Raw genomic sequence first — 16,088 nt, 5'->3', positions numbered from 1 at the left:
ACTAATATATGAAGCGGCTGGGCCAAAGCCAAAAGGTCGTTCAGCTGCGGATATGCCTGGAAGCAAAAGGAAAGTCCAATGCTGTAAAGAAAAATATTGCTTAGGAACCTGGAATGTAAGAACCATGAAGCTTGGTAAGCTGGATGTGGTCAAAAATGAGATGGCAAGAATAAATATTGACATCCTGGGCATCAGTGAACTAAAATGGACGGGAATGGGCAAATTCAGTTTGGATGACCATCATATCTACTACTGTGTGCAAGAATCCCGTAAAAGAAATGGAGTGGCCCTCATAGTCAACAAAAGAGTGGTGATGTACTGGGATGCAATCTCAAAAATGATAGAATGATCTCTGGGAAAAAAGCAATGACAAACCTAGACAGCATCTTAAAAAGCAGAGACATCACCTTGCTGACAAAGGTCCGTATAGTTAAAGCTATGGTTTTCCCAGTAGTGTTGTAGACCATAAAGAAGGCTGATCACCGAAGAATTTATGCTTTTGAATTATGGTGCTAGAGAAGATTCTTGAGAGTCCCATGGACTGCAAGAAGATCAAACCTATCCATTCTGAAGGAAACCAGCCCTGAGTGCTCACTGGAAGGACAGATCCTGAAACTGAGGCTCCAATACTTTGGCCACCTCATGAGAAGAGAAGACTCCCTGGAAAAGACTCTGATGTTCGGAAAGACGGAGGGCACAAGGAGAAGGGGGCGACAGAGGATGAGATGGTTGGGAAAGTGTTCTCGAAGCTACCAGCATGAGTTTGACAGAACTGCGGGAGCAGTGGAAGACAGAAGTGCCTGGCATGCTCTGGTCCATGGGGTCACGAAGAGTCGGACACGACTAAACGACTAAACAACAGCAAAATCTGATGTTTTATGCACAAAAGAATATAAGAGAAGCCCTGCTGGATCAAGCCAGTGGCATCCTGTTCTACAGTGAACATCCAGATGCTCACGAGTAGCCCGCAAACAGGACCTGAATGCAACAGCAGCCCTTTCCCCAGTTGTGATTCCCGGAAACTTGCATTCAAACACATACTACCTCCAACAGTGGAGGCGGAACATGTGTGGCAAAACTCTCCTCATCTCTTGGCAGGATGATTCAGGGACTAGCTTTGTTTTTTTTAATTGGCATCTGTCTGTCTCGAGAGGCAACGTCGTGTTGCCTCTTGGAGTGAAGCCAAACCACTGTGTTAACAGCACCCTGGGGTGCAAGCCTGGGCAGTGTACAAGGAGGTCCTGGGCTGTCCAGATGACCAAGACCCCCCTCCCGCCTCTCTGATGTGGTCCAAAGGAAAGCAGAAGCCATTCTACTAGGTATCTTAGGCCAAGATATAGCAAAAGAAAAGAGGACATTATTTATGTAGGCCACTACAGGTGCGAGAATGTTGATTGCACAAAACTGGAAGAAACTGGAGAAACACCAACTAAAGAACAATGGCAAGTTGATGAACTATGCAGAACTGGCAAAAATGACAGAGAGACTACGAGAAAAAGACAACAGTGACTTTGAAAAAGAATGGGAACCGCTTACATTATATTTGCAGAAACAAAGAAAGTCTATAGACTTGATGGCAGGATTTAAATAAACATTCACATCATTAGTAATTAGAAAATGTGTAGAAGATAGAGAAATAATACGGTGTACTTATTTTCATCTTTATGTTTTTAGGTTAGTTGTTATTGTATAAATATGTTATTAGTACTTTTTCTTTTAGGAGGTAGCAAGTTGGGTGAAAGGAGAAACCGGAAGCGGAAGTTGGGGGAAGCCTAGGAGGGGAGGAAGGGATGCGTAGTAAATGTTATGGATATGAGATGTATGTAATGAATGAAAAAGAAAACTGAATACAAATTCAAAGGAAAGCAGAGCAAGACATTGGGTACCAACCTGGCTGCTGGAGTTGCCAAAAGGAGGTTGCAAGGCTACTACACTCCAGATTTGTGTAAGGTTTACTCCTTGGTCTTTTCTTCTCCCAAAGATGTCCCATAAGGCAGTGGAGGTTTAGGACCAGAGTTTTACTTCGGTCCAGTATACCTGAAGGAGCGTCTCCACCCCCATCGTTCTGCCCGGACACTGAGGTCCAGCACCGAGGGCCTTCTGGCTGTTCCCTCACTGTGAGAAGCCAAGTTACAGGGAACCAGGCTGAGGGCCTTCTCGGTAGTGGCACCCGCCCTGTGGAACGCCCTCCCATCAGATGTCAAAGAGAAAAACAGCTACCAGACTTTTAGGAGACGCCTGATGGCAGCCCTGTTTAGGGAAGCTTTTAATGTTTAATAGGTTATTGTGTTTTAATATTCTGTTGGAAGCTGCCCAGAGTGGCTGGGGAAACCCAGCCAGATGGGCGGGGTATAAATAATAAATTATTATTATTATTATTATTATTATTATTATTATTATTATTATTATTAATTATTCTCCTAGATAGGCTGGCTTCCCAGGTTGACGAGCCCCATCTGCCCCTCTACAGCACATTCAGAAATAGCCTTCTTCGCCATTGGGCCCACTATTGGTGACTAGACATCATCATCATCATTTAGGTTGATAAACCAACCTTAATGTCCCAATGAGAGTTCTACGGAAACTAGGCCCCCAAAAGCCTCTGTACCTTTAAGAGCTGCACAGAAGAGAGCGGGGCGGGGAAACCCCACCAGGTGCAACTTCCCCTGTCAATGCAGCCCTGTGAGGAGCAAAAGCCACACCTGTCCATGCTTGGCCTTCCTCAGCAGCTCTTAAAGTAACAGGAGACCTTTCAGGGTTTGGATTCTGGCAGGCTGAACAACCGCCCTGTTTGGTTTCTCCTCTGTAACTGGCAGCAGGTCTTTAGATACAGGCTGGCTCAGCTGTCTTAAACTGAGCCTGCTTTAACTACCACAAGATGATGCCTTGTTACCAGGGGGACACAGGGCTCCGTGTTTCAGGAGGACCAAGATAAGGCCGGAAGTATCCCTTCATAAAAGCCTCGTAATCTTCTGGCAAGAGACTTTAGCCTGAACTTTTGACAGTTCCGCCTTTCCCCTTTCCTCCTTTTCAAAAAGTTGCAGCTGGGTCGCTTTCCTTAAATACCCTCCTGTGTTAACACAACAACACCCACTCTCTTTTTAAAACTTGCTTTCCTTTCACCGAGACTTCTAATTAGGGTTGCTTTGCTAATGAATGAAGGAATGAATGAAGGAATTCATTTAGCTCTTCCAAAAGACTTCGCCTTTCACCTGGCCTGTCAGGAGTCTCTTTCTGACAAGTCTGTATCTTAGACCTTTTATGTTAGTTCCTTAGCTCGCGGGTCTGTCTTGCTGATATTTATTATCTCTCTTTTTACTGGTGAATAAACCTATTTTGGAAGCAAATTACCTTTGGTTATGGCCTTAGGGAGTTTGCAAACAGTCTCCCCGAGCCAAGCGTAAATGCAGGGCCTCAAGCAATGTTAGGGCCAAACTAGATGAAACACAGTGGTGGGGAGAGCCAGAGTTGGACCACTTACTTTCTTTTGCTGGTGGGATTCAACTGAATATCAGCAAATTTAGACTGCACAATTAAAGCAGATTTCAGATCCTTGCATGGCAGACCCGATTCCAAAAAGAAAAGAAAAGCCCCCTGACTGTTTGCAGGAAGGAAAGTGACAGGGAAATTCACTAGAAACTGTGGGATCACAATTGCTAGATGCAATATTGTATAACCTTCCAGCAAACCAATCGGAATGGATGCTCAATATAGAATCGGCATCATATTACTTTCCAGGCAAACTTTGTGCAAGCAAATCAGGACCAATGTGAAATAAATAGTTTGCCTGGAAGCAACCTCAGTCTCCTCTCTCTCTCTCTCTCTCTCTCTCTCTCTCTCTCTCTCTCTCTCTCTCTCTCTCTCTCTCAATCTCAATAACCAGCCTTAAGGATTATCCACAATTCCTCTTCCCCTGCTGCTTTCCCCTTTTTAGCACTCTCTACTGCTCATTCAGAGCAAGCAGGCAATTTGGAGTTTCCCTGGATTGCCACTTGTTCTGATCTGTTGCTAAAGAGTGGGTTTTCCCTGGGAAAGAAGTGGGGCAAGGGGGAAACCACTTGGACCCATGCCCAGAAAGTATGGGTCAAGTGGAAGACTGCTTGGACCTGTGGCTTCTAGGCATAGCACAATCATAAGTGTAGGTCAGCCCTCAGAGGCTGCAACTGGGAGTGGAGGAATGGTAAAAGGGGAGGTGATACTGAACACCTTCTCTTCCTGCTCAAAATATTGATCCCTCTGCTTTTTGTTCCCCGGGGGGTTGGGGGGGAGACACAGGGTCCTTTAATTTTATTTCTCCTTTGAGAATCAAAACTAAATAACAGTTGTAGTTGTGCAATCTTTTCATTGCACTGCTTTCCTTTAAATCAATATACAGTATACCGTATGTCTTGCACCACAACACTCACTTTTTTCCTCCTAGAAAGTAAGGGGAAATGTCTGTGCGTGTTATGGAGGGAATGCCTACGGGTGGCATGCCTACAGATTTTCCTCCTCTAAAAACTACGTGCGTGTTATGGTCGGGTGCGTGTTATAGAGCGAAAAATACGGTATATTTATTTAAGTGTGTGAATTCATGCAACCCCCCCCCCCCCAAAAAAAAACACACCTGGTAAGGGCTATTCAGTTCATGGGGCAGGTAAGCAGAGGAAGAATGGACACCAGTATCAAAGTGAGGCAAGTTTAGTCTGGGTTGAGGAGGAGCCTTATTGACAGTGCAATAATGCGCACAGTAATTCAGAGACCAGCCCTTTGGAGTTCAGTGGGACTCATAGCTGTCAACTTTTCCCTTTTCTTGCAAGGAATCCTATTCAGAATAAGGGAATTTCCCTTAAAAAAAGGGAAACTGACAGCTGTGGTGGGTCCCAGGTCAATGCATTGGGGATTGCAACTTCTTCTCTGGACTGTTGAAAAGTTCAAGAAAGAGTGACAATGCAGTGTTTATTGTGTGAGAGCATTACCCATTGCCTGTAGAATCAGACCAAGTCCTTCTAGTCCAGCATCGTATTTTGAAAACAACCAGCAAGATGTCTCTGGAACCTCGAAGCTCCCCCTCTCCTGTTTCATAGTCACCGGCAGACCCATCTTATTCCTGCATCACTGCATTTTATTGTATTTTTAAAAATCATATTTCACTTCTTTGAGCACCATTTGGTGGAAGAATGGGATACAAATTCAACAAGCAAACGCTTCAATGAATGTCTTATTTCTGGGAAAAGCCCTGCCCCCATTGTCTGCTGGTGCTCCTGGTAATTAATGCACAGCAAGACCAGGGTATCAGTATCTTAGCTTTGTGAGTTTACTGATGCTTCCCTCTAAGGAGGACCTCACCTTGATGTGCCTGCTGTGGAGGCCTTTGGCTGTCTCGCAACTGCTGATCTTTTCTCCACGGGTCCACCTTTGACTCAGCAGTTTGCCTCGGAACTCATTTTCTAAGGATTTAAGAGAAAGAGACTGCGTCAGCAACAAAGGCAGCTTACGGAAGCCTCTGGCACCACTTTAGTGATGCTTCCTCCAGGAGGCTTAGTTCAGAGAATATTCAATGGAGGTTCATCATAGTTCACATGGGTGGGGTGCAGGTAGGGACAGGATAGCATGAGGACATAGGACCAGGGTAGCATAGGACGCTACACCAAGTGAGAACATTGATTCATATAGCTCAGTATTATCTAATCCAGAGGTCGGCAATGTTTACCTCGCCTGGGCCAGTTCACCCCAGTGGAGACCCCTCTGTGGGCCAGAATGTACATGCGCCCAAGCGCACCCAAGATTTCCAGTGCCTGTGCCTGCGCAGATGTGATTTCCGGCATCTGTGTCTGCACAGACATGATCTCCGGTGTCTGTGCACGTGCAGACACAATTTTTGACACTGCAGAATTGAGTCCTCGCGCCGCGCTGGGCTGGTTTAGCGCGCAGGAACTCGCTGAGCAAGCAGCTCGGTTTGGGGGTGGCTTGTGGGCCAGTTAAACGACCCCCATGGGCCGCTTGTGGCCCATGGGCCTTAGGTTGCCGACCCCTGATCTAATCTGACTGGGAGTGCCTCTCCAGCATTCCAGGTGGGGGACAACACCACCTCTACCTACAGATGCCAGAGCTGTGCAAAGGAAGCAAGATGTCTTTCCCTGAAGGTTTTACAGGTACTGTACAAGCAGTCTGGAATCGCATATAACAGCCCTGATACCATCATTTTCACAAATCATGACAAGTGCACAATAAAAAAGGGACCCTAAGCTGTGAAGAGGGCTTAGGGGCAGCATGATTCACAGGGACATCCCTGTAACTTGCTTTGCCCTGATCGTGGCAACTTAGAAAAAAACAACAACCACCAGCAGCAACCTTCAAGGTATTAATTTGTCCTCCCAATGTGCAGATTTATAGCAAGACATATTAAATGTTGACAAAGAGGTCACAAGCAAAGGAAGGCAACTGCCCTTCACTGCCCGGCAGAGGACTGTTCTCAACAGGGAAGGATGCAGCTACCTTGAGAACATGGAATGGCAAAATTCAGTTTCCCTATTAAGTCAAGGCTACAAAGTACAGAAAGGGACTCGGGTGGTGCTGTGGGTTAAACCACAGAGCCTAGGACTTGCCGATCAGAAGGTCGGCGGTTCGAATCCCCGCGACGGGGTGAGCTCCCGTTGCTCAGTCCCTGCTCCTGCCAACCTAGCAGTTCGAAAGCACGTCAAAGTGCAAGTAGATAAACAGGTATCGCTCCGGCGGAAAGGTAAACAGCGTTTCCGTGCGCTGCTCTGGTTCGCCAGAAGTGGCTTAGTCATGCTGGCCACATGACCTGGAAGCTGTACGCCAGCTCCCTCGGCCAATAAAGCGAGATGAGCACCGCAACCCCAGAGTCAGCCACAACTGGACCTAATGGTCAGGGGTCCCTTTACCTTTACAGAGTACAGAAAGTCCCAAGGCTTCCGCCTAAAAGCCCAGGGCTGATAAACGCACACACACCACTTGATATTTCATTCACACAATGGTTTGATTCACACATGCTTGATTTCTCTCTCGCTGGCAGCTAATTACATCCACTGGAAAGCACATGTTGGGGAGGACATGAAAAAAGTTCTGGGATAACTGCAGGGAAGCCATCACTTGGTTGCTCACCAGCTGACGGACAGGGATTTGTGTTTTTTTTTAAAAAAATAATAATATTTATTAAAGTTTTAAGGGTTACAAAAAGTGAAAGTAAAAACACCATATTAAACAAAAGCAAGTCAACACATCGCAATGAGTAAAAAAGAAAAAAGAAGAAAAAAAGAACAGAAAAATACAAACAATTAAAAAACACAGCAACTCTTCCCATAACTTATCTTTCATTAGCTTGTTTCCTTGACCTCCTCACACCTCCCTTTTTTGTATTCTAGTTCGGTTAGCTATTTCAGCAAATCCTTCCCATCTTTTCCAATTTTTGTCCTGTAATTTATCTTAATATTAATGTAACTTTACTTTCCCTCCTTTCACCAATTAACAGTCTGTTTTTTCCTAAACCTTTGTAACATTTCTGCTAAAACCACATAAATTCGTTCCAACATCATTCTAACATTTATTAATTTTACAATGTTTCTGTAAATAGTCTTTAAATTTCTTCCAATCTTCCTCCACCGACTCTTCTCCCTGGTCTCAGATTCTGCCAGTCATTTCCGCCAGTTCCAAGGGATTTGTCAATCATCTTGGTGCAGTCAGTAATTCCTGGAGAATGTGTGAACTGAGCCCATTGAAAGAAAGCTTCTGTGTGTACGGCACCCCCTAATGTTGCAAACCTTGTATGTTGATTCTGCGTGTCTGAACTCCTTTGAGTGGAGTTCTGCACTGCAGTTGAACCTTACTGAACAGTCTCCTCTTCTCTCTTTGCAGACATCCAGAATTTTAGTTCATTCTCTATTGGTTAATGAGAACAGAAATCTCATTTGAAAATTAACAAAGGAGAGATGGAATTTTGGTGAAATTCTCATGGGGTAGGGTATAGGGCTTGCCTGACTTTGAGGTGGTGGAGGGTGGCTTGTGAGTGCCTTCTCTTTCATGGTGGAAACCTCCTCGCCAGTGGCCTGCACTCTGCAGTCTTCCTGGGTGTCCACACTTCAGTGCAAGCCCAGGGTAAGACACTGCGAGGTGAACTCTGCCCATGGGAAGGAGACCAGGAAACACAGGCAGCCAGGAAAAAGCTACAGAGTGCTGGGGAAATGTTTGTTGGAAAGAAAGACATGCATACCCTGCCCAGCTTACAGGGCTAAGGGAAGCACCAAACCTTGCACCCCCAAAGATTCCAAAGAAATACTGAAGTGAGAGCAGGGCTGAAAAATGGAAGGACCTGACTTGAGAGCAGTACATGTGAAAAGGATCTAGGAGTCTTGGTTGACCACAAACTTGACATGAGCCAACAGTGTGACGTGGCAGCTAAAAAAGCCAATGCAATTCTGGGCTGCATCAATAGGAGTATAGCATCTAGATCAAGGGAAGTAATAGTGCCACTGTATTCTGCTCTGGTCAGACCTCACCTGGAGTACTGTGTCCAGTTCTGGGCACCACAGTTCAAGAAGGACACTGACAAACTGGAACGTGTCCAGAGGAGGGCAACCAAAATGGTCAAAGGCCTGGAAACGATGCCTTATGAGGAACGGCTAAGGGAGCTGGGCATGTTTAGCCTGGAGAAGAGGAGGTTAAGGGGTGATATGATAGCCATGCTCAAATATATAAAAGGATGTCACATAGAGGAGGGAGAAAGGTTGTTTTCTGCTGCTCCAGAGAAGCGGACACGGAGCAATGGATCCAAACTACAAGAAAGAAGATTCCACCTAAACATTAGGAAGAACTTCCTGACAGTAAGAGCTGTTCGACAGTGGAATTTGCTGCCAAGGAGTGTGGTGGAGTCTCTTTCTTTGGAGGTCTTTAAGCAGAGGCTTCACAACCATATGTCAGGAGTGCTCTGATGGTGTTTCCTGCTTGGCAGGGGGTTGGACTCGATGGCCCTTGTGGTCTCTTCCAACTCTATGATTCTATGAGTCTAAGGACAATGGAAGGACCATAGCTCAGAGGCTGAGCAGCTATTTTGCATGCAGAAGGTCCCATATTCAATGCCCGGCATCTTCAGGGAGGGCTGGGAGAGATTCCTGTCTGAAACCTTGGAGAGCTGCTGCCAGCCAGTGTGGGCAATACTGACTCAGACAGACCAATGAGTCTGATTCCAAACCAGGCAGCTTCCGATCTTCCTATGCAGGCTTATTTGGTAGTGGAACAAAACCTGTGAGAAATTGGGAGGCCCAGTTTCGACACAGCACTGCTGATCTCCTTGTCCTCCAGGAACCTTTTTGCATGCAAAACGTGTTCTCCAGGACTGAGCTACAGGTTGGAAAGGTGAGCAGGAGCAGGTCCATTGAGAGATTTGAAGGTAAGGATGAGAAATTTCAGATTGTGTCACGGAGCAGGCTGGAAGTCCGTTGGGATGGTGATGGGCCACTATTATTGTTTTTCAGAAGCGATATTCAAATTTTAAAATACATTTTGTTTAAAAGAACGGAGAAAATGGGAAAAGCAGGGAAATGGGTCTCCCATTAGGATAGCTATGCTGTTACTTTTCAGCAGTGAATCTGCCCCCCCATCGCCCGCTTGGCATCATTTTTATCCCAGTCAGATATTACATCATATTTACTGAGGGAGTGAGCGTCGTGTATCTCTATTACACAGCTGTTAAACCTCAATTAATAGGTTTTAATGATTAGCCATTAGTGGTGCAATACACAGTTTAACATTCTGTGTTAGGGTTTAAATTAAATGCACGCTTCAAGAGCTGAATTTTCCAGGCATCGTTCACTGCTTTGCTTAAGTAAATAATATTCACATGGGATGGAAGAAACTATAGATGCGGGGCTTTTTTCCGAAGGAGAGGAGAAAAAGATTAAACAAACAAAGGGCAATTAAGCGCGGCAGCTTTCAACTACAGGGGGGGAAAGCCCACACGCAGGCAGAAAAGATACCCTATGAAATATGTGGAAAAAGATGTCAATTATATATGCATCAAAGGGTAACAATATCACATCATCATCAACATCATTGTATTATCCACCATAGTACTATTCACATGAGACTAAAATGCGTCTCCCAGTTGAATCTTCAAGAAATTGTGCAGTGCAGTGTCTGACAATGCAAGGCCCATGCATATCGACTCAAAAGTAAGTCTCACCGAGTTTAATAGCCCTCTCCTCCTCCGTGAATTTGCCCGATCCTCTTTTAAAGCCATCAGAATCGGTGCCATCGCTGCCTCCTGTGACAGGGAGTTCCATAGGCTGACAATGTGCTGCATGAATAAGTGCTTTCGGTCTGAATTTGCCCCCAGACTGAATGTTAAACTTTTAAGCCAAAGGGGGGGGGGTCTGCTTAGAGCTATCCAAGGTCCTGAAACCGACCATTCTGGAAAAACTCCCAGGAGCACATACATTTAACACACTCTTATACCACTTTTAACAGTCATGGGTGATGCTGGGAACTGTAGTTTTTTTTTAAAAAAAGGGTGCTGACCTCACAGAGCTACAGCGTGCTCAGCAAACTACAGTTCCCAGGATTCTCCATGGCTATTAAAGTGGTATAAGAGTGCAAGGGACGCGGGTGGCGCTGTGGGTTAAACCACTGAGCCTAGGGCTTGCTGATTCAGAAGGTTGGCGGTTCGAATCCCCACGACAGGGTGAGCTCCCGTTGCTCGGTCCCTGCTCCTGCCAACCTAGCAGTTCGAAAGCACGAAGTGCAAGTAGATAAATAGGTACCGCTCCAGCGGGAAGGAAAATAGCATTTCCATGCGCTGCTGTGGTTTGCCAGAAGCGGCTTAGTCATGCTGGCCTTATGACCTGGAAGCTGTACGCTGGCTCCCTCGGCCAGTAAAGTGAGATAAATGCCACAACCCCAGAGTCGTCCACGAATGGACCTAACGGTCAGGGGTCCCTTTACCTTTAAGAGTGCTTTAAATGTATGTTGTAAGAGTCCCATAGCTTGTACAAGTAAACAGTAGGAATGCACCCCGTGATCCTCTGTGTTTCGTGCATAGGGACGAATTACCCCTTTCCCCTTGTGCCAGAAAAGGTTTCTATGGGTGTGATTTTTCCCCTCCACTGCCAGGTAAGGTGAAAGGAGACTGGAGATTTCAGTGGGAGGAAGTCATGACCAGGTCAAAAGACCTGAGGTATACAAGGTTGAACAGCAAAAGCAGTGCATTTTATGAATATTTATTGTGGTTACTGTCGCACCTGGCCATTATTATTATTTATTGCATTTACCGTATTGGCCTGAATATAAGCCTCACTCCCCCCCCCCCAAATTCCGATAGTGAAAAGTAAAAGTGTGGCTTAAAATCACGACCTTACAAAAATTGGCTTATACGATATTGCTGCTGAAACAGACATACAGTAAAACGGAACAGGTGTGAGTGCCTGAGGAATTTTAAGGGAGCGGCTAATATGGTATATACCGCTCTATACGTGGAGGTCTCAGTCAGTTACCAGAGGTACCAGGCAATAGTCTGTCCATTGCAGTTCCACAAGAATGCAATAGAACTGCAAAGTGTGCTACTGTGTTCTCAGCTTCTTTCTTTCTTTCTTTCTTTCTTTCTTTCTTTCTTTCTTTCTTTCTTTCTTTCTTTCTTTCCTTCTTTCCTTCTTTCCTTCTTTCCTTCTTTCCTTCTTTCCTTCTTTCCTTCTTTCTTTCTTTCACAGATTTCTAGCTCTTATGCCTCTGAAGATATGCTTCAATGTGTGTGGGCCACTGCCAGAGAGCACTGTCTGAATCTGATTCCCAGTGACAGGAGTGAGTGAGTTCAGTGCCCTTCCATGCCTAGGAAAAACCAGAATAAATATGCAAACTGTGTGTATGCATAATTTATACAGGCATGGTTTACCTTTATTTTTTAAAATAGGAAATAAATGCAGCTCCGGCTATAGGTGCAAAACACGCAAGAGACCCCTCCTTGTATGCAGTCAACTCACCCCTTTGACAACGCAGGGCAAGTGTTTTCTGAAATTTGCTTCTCATTCCTAATCAAAAAAAGGGGGAGTGTGTGGGTTGGTGGGAGAAGAAGCTGCTGATTCAGGAGGGTCAGATCTTGTGCCGGTTTCACTGTAGAACGGATGTTCCCAGCTCAGCAGAAACATGCCTCCGAGGTGTTTTCCGCTGACAGCTGAGCATAATCTGGTTCAAATCCGCTGGCACGGGGCAAAGGAGAGGGAGGGGGGCTAGAAAGACAAGCGCAAAGTCTTCCACCAGGGCACAGCCAGGGTGGGGTGTGTGTGGGGAGCCCATTTCATTGCTCTCCATTGCTCTTTTAACATCAGCTGTGACTTCCCACTGGGTTCTGCAAGGCTACAGACTCGCCTTTGGTAGAATCATACTGCAAACATGTTCATTTGGATTATTTTTCTAGGAGGCAACAAGTTTATTTCAGTTGGCTGACATTTAAACAGGAAGGGGGGAGGGTCCTCAAATAGGGGTGTTTGAGCAATTTGCTGGCTACAAATTCTGAAAGGGGCTGAGCTGAGCCACACCATCCAGACTAATGTGTGAATTGGAACCTCCTTATCTGCTAGCTCTCACACTTCCCCAATCTTCCAGCATGCCTCTCAGCTATAACTCCCTCCCCACTCTTGTAGTAGGGACGCGGGTGGCGCTGTGGGTTAAACCACAGAGCCTAGGACTTGCCGATCAGAAGGTCGTCGGTACGAATCCCCGCAATGGGGTGAGCTCCCGTTGCTCGGTCCCTGCTCCTCCCAACCTAGCAATTCGAAAGCACGTCAAAGTACAAGTAGTTAAATAGGTACCATTCCGGCGGGAAGGTAAACAGCGTTTCCGTGTGCTGCTCTGGTTCGCCAGAAGTGGCTTAGTTATGATGGCCACATGACCTGGAAGCTGTACGCCAGCTCCCTCGGCCAATAAAGCAAGATGAGCAGCGCAACCCCAGAGTCGGCCACGACTGGACCTAATGGTCAGGGGTCCCTTTACCTTTACCTATGTTCTACTTGAACTGTTGGAGGCAGCATGTCTTGTGACACCAGTTGTTGGAAACTGCAGGCAGGAAGATTGTTCCTGCGCTTGGGTCTTGCTTATGGGCTTCGCACAAGCATTTGGTTGGCCACTGTGAGAACAGGACGCTGGACTAGATCGGTCATTGGCCTGATCCAGCAATCTCTTCTTATCTTGTCCATTCTACTGTGAGTCTGCCGGCAGAGATTGTCTCACGTCTTTCTACAAGAATATATATGACCGCTAAGCTCACACAGAAACCTTTAGTGAGGTACATTACTGAAAGGTTTTGAAAGTCCCACTATGTCAACTGGATCACTTCTACCTATATGCTTGTTGACAATCTCAAATAATGCCTATGTCTATGAAACAGGACTTGCCATTGCAGAAGCCACGCTGGCTGTGCTTCAGCAAGCCTTGTTCTTCTATATGTTTGGTTATTTTATCCATTTCCACCAGTCATTCCAGGGCAGACATTAAGCTAACTGGCCCATAATTGCCAGGATCCCTTTTTCAACGTTACCTTGACTGCTTCCTAGTTCTTAAGTATGGAAGCTGATCTTAGGGACAAGGTACATATTTTTGTTAGAGGATGAGAAAAAATTGCATCTGAATTGTTTGAGGACTCATGGGCAGATGCCGTCAAACTCTCTTCCAGCAAAAGTTAGCTCAGGCACTGGGATTTGCCCTATATCTTCCGCTGTGAAGACACACACATGAATACGAATGAAAATGCTCTTCACAGGCACTGTTGTTGCTGATGGGGAACGACAGACAATATAATAATAACAGAAATTCATTTAAATAAAGAACTACAGAGGTACCTCGGGTTAAGTACTTAATTCATTCTGGAGGTCCGTTCTTAACCTGAAACTGTTCTTAACCTGAAGCACCACTTTAGCTAATGGGGCCTCCTGCTGCCGCTGCACCGTTGGAGCACGATTTCTGTTCTCATCCTGAAGCAAAGTTCTTAACCTGAGGTACTATTTCTGGGTTAGCAGAGTCTGTAACCTGAAGTGTATGTAACCTGAAGCATATGTAACCTGAGGTAAAGGTAAAGGTAAAGGGACCCCTGACCATTAGGTCCAGTCGTTACCGACTCGGGGGTTGCGGCGCTCATCTTGCTTTATTGGCCAAGGGAGCCAGGGTACAGCTTCCAGGTCATGTGGCCAGCATGACTAAGCCGCTTCTGGTGAGCCAGAGCAGCGCATGGAAACGCCATTTACTTTCCCGCCAGAGCGGTACCTATTTATCTACTTGCACTTCGACGTGCTTTTGAACTGCTAGGTGGGCAGGAGCAGGGACTGAGCAATGGGAGCTCACCCCGTTACGGGGATTTGAACCGCCAACCTTCTGATCGGCAAGTCCTAGGCTCTGTGGTTTAACCCACAGTGCCACCTGGTCCCTCCCAACTTGAGGTACAACTGTAATAAAAATATGGGTGATTCGGAAATTCATTGCACACATCTCACAACTACATGCACTGAGTATTTCCTGAAGCCTTGAGGTCTGACTTGCCACTTCCATGCTGGGTTTTCACCAGTCTGTACAACTGTTAAGGGTTACCTGATTCCCAAATTCACTGTGTCCCTGCATCTCCTCTACAGCCCCCTCTGCTCCTCATTGGGCAGCCTTGAATCTAGGATGCAGAAGTAAAAGACTACCAGGGTGCAGTTCAGCAGTTGCTGGGTTTTTTCCCCAGCGCCGGCAAGGTTGCGAGAAATAATAATAGTAATAATACCATAAGAAAGCCTCAGCCGGAGCAACTGCCTGAAACATGCCATTTGCATTTTTAAGGAAATACTTCTTTGAGACAGCCTGGGTGAAAGGTCGGCATTTGCATATAAATGGAAAAGAAAGTGTATGAAGCTGGAAGTTGCATCTATATCATTTTCTCAGCGGTGAGCTGCTGTTTTGGAGATTAAGGGACACGCTTTGCATCTTTGCCTTTTATTGAAGACAGAAGGTGGTATGAGAGTCAAATTGGGATGAAATAACAAGGCGAGCGAAGCAACAGCCCATCATTCCTCCCCCACCCCGATGCGCATAAATGTACCAGAGGGCCAATTCACACTTGACTTTTTAAAACTTGGCTATGAAAAGCACCTGAGTTTAAGTGGCAAAAGACAGGGATGGAGACCGTGGCACCGTCAGCTGTGGAAGGCGCATGCGGGCGTCAATATACTCCTGCTTTCCCTGCATTTCATTTAGAAGAGGAGACTAAAACGAAAACAATCCGAGCCTGCAGTTCCATAGGTTTTGTTCTCTCTGGCCATTTTGCAAAAGTAGCATAGGCTGCGTACACACTTATACTGTAGTTTACCCCTCATAGAACTACGGTTCACAGCACCATTAACAAGCTACAGATCCCAGGATTCCTGGGGTGGGGAAATGGCCTTTCAACGTGCTTTCAATGCACAATGTGTATAAGTAAAAAGTAAACTCAAGGACCCGTGGATGGTTAATTTCTTTTTAAAAGCATCTGTGCTTGCTCAGAACCACTACGACATCATGTGGCAAAGAATGACATACATTAACTCTTGTGTTTTGTGAGCAAGCAGTTCCTTATTCCTATCCTGAAAATACAGCCAGTTTTCCAGGATGACTTCTAGTAAAGGTAAAGGTAAAGGTAAAGGACCCCTGGATGGTTAAGTCCAGTCAAAGGTGACTATGGCATTGTGGTACTCATCTCGCTTTTAGGCCAGGAGACCCGGCGTTTGACCACAGACAGCCTTCCAGGTCATGTGGCCAGCATGACTAAACCACTTCTGGCGCAACGAGACACTGTGATGGAAACCAGAGTGCACGGAAACGTTGTTTAACTTCCTGCCGCAGTGGTACCTACTTATCTACTGGTACTGGTGTGCTTTCGAATTGCTAAATTGGCAGGACAGAGCAATGGGAGCTCACTCCATCACGGGGCTTTGAACCGCCGACCTTCTGATCAACAAGCCTAAGAAGCTCAGTGTTTTAGACCACAGCGCACCTGTGTCCCATACAATGTGCATGCTATATAGGAATCAGGGTTTCAGGTAGGAGTCTCTCCCAGACTCCCTGGAGATGCCAGGGACCTTCTGCATGCAAATCAA

General features: G+C 45.9%; 1 protein-coding gene across 4 annotated transcripts in view; it reads right to left on the bottom strand.

Moving 5' to 3' along the window:
• MYT1 (myelin transcription factor 1) overlaps positions 1-16,088 on the bottom strand; it is a 166,964-nt gene that overhangs the window by 97,134 nt on the left and 53,742 nt on the right. For all 4 annotated transcript variants that reach the window (XM_081916679.1, XM_081916678.1, XM_081916680.1 and 1 more), the window contains exon 2: positions 5,329-5,429. In XM_081916679.1, the coding sequence (XP_081772805.1) occupies positions 5,329-5,429 (101 nt within the window). The remainder of the gene's footprint in view (positions 1-5,328; positions 5,430-16,088) is intronic.

This window comes from Podarcis melisellensis (genome assembly GCF_964234715.1).
Source record: "Podarcis melisellensis genome assembly, chromosome: 6".
Lineage (NCBI taxonomy): Eukaryota > Metazoa > Chordata > Lepidosauria > Squamata > Lacertidae > Podarcis > Podarcis melisellensis.
Note: the sequence above shows the minus strand (reverse complement) of the source record. Positions and strands in the feature narration are given on the sequence as shown.